This window comes from Oncorhynchus clarkii, chromosome 16 (genome assembly GCF_045791955.1).
Source record: "Oncorhynchus clarkii lewisi isolate Uvic-CL-2024 chromosome 16, UVic_Ocla_1.0, whole genome shotgun sequence".
Classification (NCBI taxonomy): Eukaryota; Metazoa; Chordata; class Actinopteri; order Salmoniformes; family Salmonidae; genus Oncorhynchus; species Oncorhynchus clarkii.
The window spans coordinates 23,230,358-23,242,580 of NC_092162.1; the positions used below are offsets into that span (position 1 = coordinate 23,230,358).

The window sequence follows — 12,223 nt, forward strand, 5'->3', positions numbered from 1 at the left end:
ATCCCTATTGAGATGTTGTGGCAGGACTTGAAACGAACAGTTCATGCTTCAAAACCCACAAATGTTGCTGAGTTAAAGTTCTGCGTGGAAGACTGGGCCAAAATTCCTCCACAGTGATGTGAGAGACTGATCAACAACTACAGGAAGCATTTGGTTGCAGTCCTTGCAGCTAAAGGTGGCACAACCAGTTATTTGGTGTAAGGGGGCAACTACTTTTTCACACAATGGAATTGGGTGTTGCATAACTTTGTTCATTAAAAAAATGAAGTAAGTGTATATATTTGAGTGTTATTTGTAAACACAGGTTCCCTTTACTTAACATTGGGTTTTGGTTGAAGATCTGATTTAAGTATAAAAAATATGCAAAAAATAGAGAGAACCAGAAAGGGGGCAAATACTTTTTCACAACACTGTATAAACACAAACACGCTCACCCTTACACACGCACATACACACGCATGTTTTTGTCAGTTGATGATGCACATTGTGCACTTACAGTTGAAGTCGAAAGTTTACATACACTTAGGTTGGAGTCATTAAAACTCAATTTTCAACCACTCCACAAATTTCTTGTTAACAAACTATAGTTTTGGCAAGTCGGTTAGGACATCTACTTTGTGCATGACACAAGTCATTTTCCCAACCATTGTTTACAGACAGATTATTTCACTTATAATTCACTGTGTCACAATTCCAGTGGGTCAGAAGTTTACATACACTAAGTTGACTGTGCCTTTAAACAGCTTGGAAAATTCCAGAAAATGATGTCATGGCTTTAGAAGCTTCTGATAGGCTAATTGACATCATTTTAGTCAATTGGAGGTGTACCTGTGGATGTATTTCAAGGGCTACCTTCAAACTCAATGCCTCTTTGCTTGACATCATAGGAAAATCAAAAGAAATCAGCCAAGACCTCAGAAAATAACTTAGTACGCAAGTATAAACACAATGGGACCACGCAGCCATCATATCGCTCAGGAAGGAGACGCTTTCTGTCTCCTAGAGATGAACGCACTTTGGTGCGAGAAGTGCAAATCAATCCCAGAACAACAGCAAAGGAAAGGCCGCTCAGCAAGGACTACAGTTTGCAACTGCACATGGGGACAAAGATCGTTATTTTTGTAGAAATGTCATCTGGTCTGATGAAACAAAAATATAACTGTTTGGCCATAATGACCATTGTTATATTTGGAGGAAAAAGGGGGAGGCTTGTAAGCCGAAAAACACCATCCCAACCGTGAAGCACAGGGGTGGCAGCATCATGTTGTGGGGGTGCTTTGCTGCAGGAGGGACTGGTGCACTTCACAAAATAGATGGCAGCATGAGGGAGGAGAATGATGTGGACATATTGAAGCAACATCTCAAGACATCAGCCAGGAAGTTAAAGCTTGGTCGCAAATGGGTCTTCCGACTGGACACTGACCCCAAGCATACTTCCAAAGTTGTGGCTTAAGGACAACAAATTCAAGGTATTGGAGTGGCCATCACAAAGCCCTGACCTCAGTCCCATAGAAAAGTTGTGGACAGAACTGAAAAAGCGTGTGTGAGCAAGGAGTCCAACAAACCTGACTCCGTTACATCAGCTCTGCCAGGAGGAATGGGCCAAAATTCACCCAACTTATTGTGGGAAGCTTGTGGAAGGCTACTCAAAATGTTTGACCCAAGTTAAACAATTTAAAGGCAATGCTACCAAATACTAATTGAGTGTATGTAAACTTCTGACCCACTGGGAATGTGATGAAAGTAATAAAAGCTTGAATAAATCATTCTCTCTACTATTATTCTGACATTTCACATTCTTAAAATAAAGTGGTGATCCTAACTGACCTAAGACAGGGAATTTTTACTAGGATTAAATGTCAGGAATTGTGAAAAACTGAGTTTAAATGTATTTGGCTAAGGTGTATGTAAACTTCCGACTTCAACTGTATGCTGTACTCCACTATGTTTTGGGTGCTTTGTCAGTGTGCTTCTATCAGACTTCTATCAGACTTCTATGGCCCCTCTCTGTTGTGAGGCAACTACTGCCTCTTTTCCTAGAGTTGGCAGTGATCTTAGAGATGTAGCCTACAGTGTATTAGTTCTCAAGAAGCTTAGTAGTGAAGTCAATTTATATTTTCAGACATGAGACAGTGGCATACACTGTCAGGCTTAACACATTTTAAGCTTGAGACACAAAGCCTTTATTGACAACAATTGACCCTAAGCCTTACTGTTGCAAGCTCCGACAATATTTTTCCGGGCAGCCTAATTCCTCATTCAAACCACTGAAGAAAACCCCTCAAAATGATCTCAAACTTGTTTTTAATACACAATTAAATTAAACACATACTACACCTTGCTGATAATGAGACTCTCGGGTATGTTGTGGTGGACTGTCAATAAAATTGCTTCACAGGAACCTGGTAAAATTATTTTTGTAGTGTGGCTAGCCACTGGATGGCTCTACATGCACTGTCAGCATGCAGTCAAAGCTACAAACTACCTTTGGAGCTAACAAGTGCTCTCAAATCTGATGTCGACAGCAGATTAGTTATTCATATTATAACTTAACAAGCTAACATACATTTGGAGAAAACAAGTTATATTAACTAGCTAGCTAGCTTTAGCAACATTGGTAGTCAATGAGAGCCAGCTAGCAAACAATACAACAAAAATGATTCTGAAAATACTCCAACAGGCTCAATTCAATCTATCACAGCTAAAGGACAACCACAATGCGGGTTCACTCCATCTTTATTCTGTGCTGTGATTTTAAGGATAGGTGTGTTCAGGTCAATATCTGTGTCAATACCCAATGACAACATCCACAAGAGGAACTTGTGGTATGTATTGGTTTTAACAGCATTGACATTTGGAGTGAAGCAGCGGTGTGGTTTTCCTGTATTTACAGTTGATTCAATTGGGGCAGTTGCAAATCTGACACTAAAGATGACAGCGCAAGGGAGCATGGTTAGTCAGTATCGGAGAATGAAAAATACATTCAAGTACAGAATAGCTCAACATTTTGGTGCCAAGATATTCTTACACTGTGATTTATGGGGTACCCTTGACCCACTTGGGAGACAATATAGAGATACTGCTGACTAGAGTTAGCGAATGTATTCTTAGACCATATTGCATAAGCTGAAGATGTAAAGGGTTGAGTTTAGCAAAAACAAACTAGCAAAACAAACTGTAGTCTATAGGCCTACTCTGCTACATGTATGTAGTGTTTGATGGTTAGGACTACAAGGTAGCATGTAAAGAGTACATGGAGGTCTATAGTATTTGCTATGTTGTCAGTGTTTCTCTCTAGACCTCAGGAGTTATTGGCATTGCTTCAGTAGACACTCATTGTTTGACACTCTTTGAACTTGTTTGGTGAGGTGCAGTTTTCGGACATTTTGTAGCTACAAAACGATAAAACATTGACAGTCAGCGTGTCCTCATAACGAACCACTTTAATCCACCAATTCAGACTCGTTCACAAAGGGCCATAAATAGCCAATCAAATGTCAGGTTCTCAAGACACAGCTTGCCAGGAACCGTGCGCCACGAAACTTCCATTGACTGCCGGTGTCGAGGCGGTGGATCCGGTGGTTGCTGCCTGCTTCTCTTTATGTAATTCCTCTGTGGCGGGTTTGTTGTCGCTCGCTGCACGCCCGTGAAGGCTGTCACCACTTTGAAAAATCCCCAGTGGATGGCTTCCTGACTGTCGAGGACGGGCAATTAAAGCGCTAGTTTGTCTAAAGCGTGTCGTCAGCTGCTTAGCTCTCCTTCGTCGTGCTCTTGCACTCCTCCTCCGAGTGTGGCCTACTCCCTCTGGAATTTTGAGTTGCTGGTGGTGTGTGTCAAGCTTGCCTTGATTCAGTCTTTGACTTGAATTTTTTTACATTGGAAACATTGTAGCCTTCCTCCTCAAGGAACCTAGGTTATATACCTAATGGACATGTAGACCTAAAGTGTAAATCCAAATCCCGGCCCTTACTTGAACACCGAGATGTTTAAATGATGTAAATGCCAGTTATGCCAGACACAGTCAGGTGTACTTGACTGTTGCTTTTCGGCGCCACAAACTGCTTATGGTGCACAGTTATTTTATTCTGTGGAATACGGGAGGAGAGCATGTCTGTTGCCACTGGGCATATGGGAACATATTGTTATGTGATCCCTACATGTACAGGAATGGGTTGATCCCCTGGGCAGAGGTATTGGTGTTTGGTAATCTGTGGTGGTAGAGCCTGCAGGCATAGCTAAATTAATAGAGGTTGTGATCCCAATAAATCTCTACTTTCTCCCAAAATGTGCACTTGCTCACTTCCCTTAATGGATTTTAAGGTAAATGACTGGTCCCTCTTGCCCATACATACAACAATCCAATGCGTTTGCAATGAACGAGAGATTATTGGAATTTTGCCATAATGTGTGAATACAGCACCAAAGCTCTGCGAGACTACTATTGTACTGTTTAGGCTGACACTGTCCATGGTGCTGATGAGATGGAGAGAAAAAAAGGGGAAAAGAAAGGGGGTAGATGGAGCCATTGTTTTATGTCAGACGGGCCGGTGCTTGGTGGTCTGCCAGGAATTGCTACCTATTAGCCAGGCATAGGCCTACCTATTACTGTAAGTCTATATAGCCCGTGCAAGAACCAAACAGTTCTTTCCAAACACTCCTGATTGACAAACATTCTCGTTCTCTTCCTCGACCCCACAGACAGCAACTTCCTGCTGGGCAATGCGCAGGGCCACCGCGGCTACCCAATCGTCTACTGCTCGGACGGCTTCTGCGAGCTGACGGGCTTCGCGCGCACCGAGGTGATGCAGAAGAAGTGCAGCTGCCGCTTCCTGTACGGCCACGACACCAGCGAGCACGTGGCCCAGCAGATGGAGAAGGCCCTGGAGGGACGAGAGGAGTTCCAGACTGAGGTCCACTTCTACAAGAAGAACGGTGAGAGTGAGACCGTAGAAATAGAATTCTATTCTATTTAATGGGGATGTCTGTTCTAGAGATTCTATTGTGATGATTGAGTGTGCCCCACGAGCATAGACGCAGACCTGGCTTCAGCTACTATTTGAAATCTTTCAAATATTTTGAGCATTTGCTTGGAGCGTTTGCCTGGAGTGCCATATGGGTGGGGTTTGCAGTTTGGGACTACTCTATTAGTCCATTAAACCAGGCACACTCATTCAAGCGCCGATAAAGTATTTGAAATCATCACCATACTACATACTACAACATGCACCATGCTATTGACAGAGTTCAATCTGAGCAGTTTGACCTGAGTGAAGAGTTTGGAGTGAATTTGAGAGTCAGGTCTGAATTTGGAGAGTTCTAGCTGTGACAGAGGTGAGCCTGTAACCCATGAACGATGGAAGGAGCTAATAGCAAGCAGAGACGGAAATATGGACGAGAATCTATGCAGTAGGTTTAACAGGGCTGCAGTGTTTAACTCAAGGAATTAGTGTGTGTGTGTGTGTGAGTGTGTGTGTGTCCATGTGTGAACATACACTCGCCTCTGAATGACTGAATTTTAAGTAGGATTCTAAACGAATTGCCAGTATTGTCCTGTGGCCAACAATAAGATGTAACGCTTGCACACAGAACACAGCACTAAGAGCTTCTCCCACCTCCGAAACAGGCTTACTATAAGCTATGTTCCCTCAACAGAGACCCAAACCGTACACAGGAAATGATGTGAACCACTGTGTTGCTAATTACTGAATGGAAAGTTTGTTGATAGTCTGGGTGTCTACAGATCTAAATAAAGCAAGAGAACCTGAATTGCTACTGAATTGCTGCTGAATTGCTACTTTGGCTAAACTCAGCCTTAACATTAGACGTCTATTGCATGGTCCTTGGAGACCAACAGAGCTTAGCTAGCCAACGTGAGCAATCGGTTGCAAGAGTTTTTTTCTTCTCTTATCTGCTTTATCACTGTTATTAATGAGATGCCAGCAGTACCATTTTTAATCTGAGCAACGTCATTTTTTTTGCGGTATCATTTTCCATTCATTTATTTATTTATCACATGTAATGATGCAAGGAAGCTCATGGATCATGTCCTACATTGCTTATTTTTTTTCCTCAAAAAATCTTTGTTTGTTTGCTTTGTTCAGGGACCTCTTTCTGGTGCCTACTGGACGTTGTGCCCATAAAGAACGAGAAGGGGGAGATGGTCCTATTCCTCTTCTCGTTCAAGGACATCACTGACACACACGGCAAAGTGCATCACAAGAAAGAAGGTAGGCCACAACTTCAAAATCGCTCTCACCAAAAAATATTTTCCTTTGGTTTGGATGTGGTTTATGATTTACCACCTTTTATCCCCTCCACAATGTTCTCCTGTTTGTCATTATTATTATTTATTTATTATGTCGTTGGGCAGCCATTTGTGTTCACTTCAAAGATATTGTTTGAGTAGTTAAATCATATAGACACCGAGCTGTAGACTTGTTATTGTCTTGTGACATGACACAAGCATGTTAAAAAACAGATGGAAGTTGACTGTGTGATTGAACGTTTCAGAGGATAAGAGGCGGAGCAGGAAGAGTGGCAGCTCTCACTTCAGCGAAGCCAGGAAGCGGGGGCGGACCATGATCTACCATCTGACCAGCCAGTTCTCCAGAGGCGGCAAGAGAGAGGTCAACCTGGGCAGTGTGAGTACTGGGACCCCCTCTATTCATTCTTCTATTGGTACATTGGGTTGATTAGCTGATTCCTGATTGGTTAATTGGTTTACATATGTGCGTTATGCTTTCATGAAAATATTCTCCATAAGTTTGTTGACGACTAAAATGGCTTCTCTCTTCATCTGTGATAATTATTGAGCAAGGAACAACAATCATTCAAACTTTAACCAAATTCATAACGGTCATTTTTAAGTTCATATACTCAAACTTATCCCAAAGATAAATGGGTATTTCAAATACCCAATAAAACTAAGATGTGTGAAGTTCAAAGCCTCTTAATAACTATTTGGGCTTGTCAATAAATAACTAACAAAAGACAGGTTCTACATCATACAGTTCCACTGGTGTGGTCTAACATCCATTTCCACTGGTGTGGTCTAACATCCATTTCCACTGGTGTGGTCTAACATCCATTTCCACTGGTGTGGTCTAACATGAAACTCCATTTCTCCCTCCTCTGCAGGTTGAAACTGGAGTCACAGCATTAAAATGGCAAAATCTTAGCCTCCCAGCCATGGTTGCCGGGAGACTCAAGAAAGTTTCTAAGTAATAGAGTCACTGGCATTGTGGATTAGGGGTCAGAGTGGAAACTGATTACATTATCCCCCTGGGTGTTGCTGGGTTTCAACTAGACAGCCACAAAGTCAGATTCTACAGCCACAAAGTCAAAATTGGCTTTACCAATTAGCTGTTTGGTCTTAATTTAAGGCTAGACAAGGTTAGTAGTGTGGTTAAGGTTAGGGTTAGGTTTTCAAATCAGATTATATGAAGATACATTTTAGAAATGGGCGGGGTTTATCCATAATTCTACCTTTGTGGCTTTATTAACTAGTGACAACCGTGTTACGGTGGCTGTCTTGAACATGGCAATGCTGCACTAGCAGCAGCTGCATTATATAGGTCATCAGATATGTCCCTGATGGTTTTCTTACTCCCCTGGGTGTTGGGATGTCTATACAGCCTCCAGAGAGATTTTTCATACTGAAAAGCAGGGGCTGAGTGGGTGTGTTTCAGGCCCTCCTCTCCCCTTCTTGGGCATCGGTGTGCTACGACCTCCCCCTCGTCTGCCAGAGGCCTGGTGCCACGCTTCCGATCCCACCTACTCGCAGATGGCACTGTTTACGCCGCCATACAGGCTCACTCACACCTGCTCGGAATGAATCACACTCGGACACAGAGACGCATAGCTCACGTACCTACACACTGGCACACACAGCAGTTCCCATGTACACTCCGCCTCCCACAAAATGCTACACACGCATGCACAAGCCAGGTCATTTTCAATGTCAGACTCATCTCTTGGGTGGCTGCTGAAAAATCACTAATTAGAGGGTTAGTAGCAAACCTACAACTCTGTTATTTTTTTTATTACCGGTTAAGTTGACTGAGAACACATTCTCATTTACAATAACCACCTGGGGAATAGTTACAGGGGAGTGGAGATGAATGATCCAATTGGGAGCAGGGGATGATTAGGTGGCCATGATGGTATGACGGCCAGATTGGGAATGTAGCCAGGACACCGGGGTTAATGCCCCTACTCTTACAATAAGTGCCATGGGATCTTTAGTGACCACAGAGAGTCAGGACAGGTTTACCGTCCCATCCGAAAGACAGCACCTAAACACAGGGTGTCCTTGGACCAAAGGAAAGAGTGCCTCCTACTGGCCCTCCAACAGCATCTGGTCTCCCATCCAGGGACTGATCAGGGCCAACCCTGATTAGCTTCAGAGGCAAGCCAGCAGTGGCATGCAGGGTGGTATGCTGCTGGCATGTGAATATATGGCATTAAAGCTGGAATCCATACTTGGAGAAACTGCTGCATCAGTTTGCAATATTACAAAAACAAAGAAGTTTCTTCAAACTGCGAACACTGTTTTGTTCCCTCTGACATCATTGGATATCATTGCACATCGATGCATGCGCGATAAAACAGTATACTGCAAGAAATGTTTTCACGATGCTGGATGCTCCTCTCCTCCATTTCAACAAAAACAATAACACATTTTTTTTTTACATTTAAATTTTATTTCACCTTTATTTAACCAGGTAGGCTAGTTGAGAACACCTTTATTTAACCAGGTAGGCTAGTTGAGAACACCTTTATTTAACCAGGTAGGCTAGTTGAGAACAAGTTCTCATTTGCAACTGCGACCTGGCCAAGATAAAGTATAGCAGTGTGAACAGACAACAACAGAGTTACACATGGAGTAAACAATAAACAAGTCAATAACAAATAATAACAAAAAGAATCTATATACATTGTGTGCAAAAGGCAATAAATAGGCCATAGGAGTGAATAATTACAATTTAGCAGATTAACACTGGAGTGATACATGATCAGATGGTCATGTACAGGTAGAGATATTGGTGTGCAAAAGAGCAGAAAAGTAAATAAAATAAAAACAATATGGGGATGAGGTAGGTCAATTGGGTGAGCTATATACCGATGGACTATGTACAGCTGCAGCGATCGGTTAGCTGCTCAGATATCAGATGTTTAAAGTTGGTGAGGGAGTGTCTCCAACTTCAGAGATATTTGCAATTCGTTCCAGTCGCAGGCAGCAGAGAACTGGAAGGAAAGGCGGCCAAATGAGGTGTTGGCTTTAGGGATGGTCAGTGAGATACACCCGCTGGAGCGCGTGCTACGGGTGGGTGTTGCCATCGTGACCAGTGAACTGAGATAAGGCGGAGCTTTACCTAGCATAGACTTGTAGATGACCTGGAGCCAGTGGGTCTGGCAACGAACATGTAGCGAGGGCCAGCCGACTAGAGCATACAGGTCGCAGTGGTGGGTGGTATAAGGTGCTTTAGTAACAAAACGGATGGCACTGTGATAAACTGCATCCAGTTTGCTGAGTAGAGTATTGGAAGCTATTTTGTAGATGACATCGCCGAAGTCGAGGATCGGTAGGATAGTCAGTTTTACTAGGGTAAGTTTTGCGGCGTGAGTGAAGGAGGCTTTGTTGCGAAATAGAAAGCCGACTCTAGATTTGATTTTGGATTGGAGATGTTTGATATGAGTCTGGAAGGAGAGTTTGCAGTCTAGCCAGACACCTAGGTACTTATAGATGTCCACATATTCTAGGTCGGAACCATCCAGGGTGGTGATGCTAGTCGGGCGTGCGGGTGCAGGCAGCGAACGGTTGAAAAGCATGGATTTGGTTTTACTAGCGTTTAAGAGCAGTTGGAGGCCATGGAAGGAGTGTTGTATGGCATTGAAACTCGTTTGGAGGTTAGATAGCACAGTGCGCTGGGGCGGACAGTGGCGCTGTTTCAACTGATGCGCATTTCAGCTTTAAGATGTTTACCTGCTATAGATAAAATATGTTAAAAGATAGATTGTCCCTTACACACTGCAGGTTGATACATCTAAATTATATTATTATAACATAATTATAACACAATGTCATTAACATATTATTATGAACATCTATTATTACAGTATATTTTGGGAACATGCCAGTATATTGTAACATATATTGCAGTACCATAGGGATATGGTAATTGTAGCCGTTTCTCTTGGCATTTTCATCTACCTAGAGACCCAGAACGAGGATCATGTTTCCTCTCCAAGTGTGAGTGTGCGACAGAGGGGGAAGCCAACTATAAATCCAACACAGAGGGAGGTGGAGAGATGACACTCTCACTCTGTCATGTGTATGCGCTCGTGTGTGTGCGTGTGCACATGTGTGTAGAGAGTGTGTGGATATGGTCAAAAAGCTTGTGGTGTGTGTATGGTCATGTATGCGCACAAGTATGAGGTATTACTCTTCTCTCTATATTACACACACGTTGGGATTTCTATAATCGTTGCTGCCTAAGTTACAGGACTTATTCATTTACATTCTAGGAATGCTCATGGGATCACAGAGAATCTCTCTCTCTCTCTCTCTCTCTCTCTCTCCAGTTAACAGTGCATTCGGGAAGTATCCAAACCCATTCCCTTTTTCCACATTTTGTTACGTTACAGCCTTATTCTAAATTGGATTAAATCCATCAATCTACACCCAATACCCCAATAGAAAAAAGAAATATATTATTTACATAAGTATTCAGACCCTTTGCTATGAGACTCGAAAATTGAGCTCAGTTGCATCCTGTTTCCAATGATTAAATGGTAAATTCAATTGGCCATGACGTCAAAGGAATTGTCCCGTAGAGCTCCGAGACAGGATTGTGTCGAGGCACAGATCTGGGGAAGGGTACTCCAAAATTTCTGCAGCATTGAAGGTCCTCAAGAACACAGTGGCCTCCATAATTCTTAAATTGATGAAGTTTGAAACCACCAAGACTCTTCATAGAGCTGGCCGCCCGACCAAACTGAGAAATTGGGGGTGAAGGACGTTGGTCAGGGAGGTGACCAAGAACCCAATGGTCACTCTGACAGAGCTCAAGAGGTCCTCTGTAGAGATGAGAGAAACTTCCAGAAGGACAACCATCTCTGCAGCACTCCACCAATCAGGCCTTGATGGTAGAGTAGCCATACGGAAGCCGTATGTTTGCCAAAAGGCATCTAAAGGACTCTCAGACTTTGAGAAACAAGATTATCTGGTCTGATGAAACCAAGACTGGCAAAGGGAAAGGGAAAGAGGAAACCTAGTCAGTTGTACAACTGAATGCATTCAACTCTGAATGCCAATCGTCTCGTCTTGAGGAAACTTGGCACCATGCCTACGGTGAAACATCATGCTGTTGGGATGTTTTTCAGTGGCAAGGACTGGGAGACTAGTCAGGATTGAGGGAAAGATGAACGGAGCAAAGTACGGAGACATCCTTGATGAAAACCTGCTCCAGAGCGCTCAGGACCTCAGACTGGGGCGAAGGTTCACCTTCCAACATGACAATGACCCTTAGCACACAGCCAAGACAACGCAGGTGTGGCTTGTGGACAAGTCTCTGAATGTCCTTGAGTGGCCCAGCCAGAGCCTGGACTTGAACCTGATTGAAAATTGCTGTGCAGCGACCCTCCCCATCCAACTTGACAGAGCTTGAGAGGATCTGCAGAGAAGAATGGGAGAAACTTCCAAAATACAGGTGTGCTTGTAGCGTCATACCCAAGAAGACTCGAGGCTGTAATTGCTGCCAAAGATGCTTCAACAATGTACTGAGGAAAGAGTCTGAATACTTATGTAAATTTGCTATTTCAGTTTGACAACATTTCTAAAACCCTGTCTTTGCTTTGTCATTATGGTGTATTGTGTGTAGATTGATGAGGGGGAAAAACAATTTAATCCATTTTAGAATAAGGGTTTAAGTTGGAGTCATTAAAACTAGTTTTTCAACCACTCCACAAATTTCTTGTTAACAAACTATAGTTTTGGCAAGTCGGTTAAGACATCTACTTTGTGCATGACACAAGTAATTTTTCCAACCATTGTTTACAGACAGATTATTTCACTTATAATTCACTGTATCACAACTCCAGTGGTTCAGAAGTTTACATACACTAAGTTGGCTGTGCCTTTAAACAGCTTGGAAAAGCTGTTTAAAGTCATGGCTTTAGATGCTGCTGATAGGCTAATTGACATCATTTGAGTCAATTGGAG

General features: G+C 42.9%; 1 protein-coding gene across 1 annotated transcript in view; it reads left to right on the forward strand.

Moving 5' to 3' along the window:
* LOC139368217 (potassium voltage-gated channel, subfamily H (eag-related), member 4b) overlaps nt 1–12,223 on the forward strand; it is a 64,969-nt gene that overhangs the window by 16,647 nt on the left and 36,099 nt on the right. Inside the window, exons 2-4 of the mRNA XM_071106875.1 lie at nt 4,699–4,932; nt 6,102–6,227; nt 6,511–6,641. Of these exons, the coding sequence (XP_070962976.1) occupies nt 4,699–4,932; nt 6,102–6,227; nt 6,511–6,641 (491 nt within the window). The remainder of the gene's footprint in view (nt 1–4,698; nt 4,933–6,101; nt 6,228–6,510; nt 6,642–12,223) is intronic.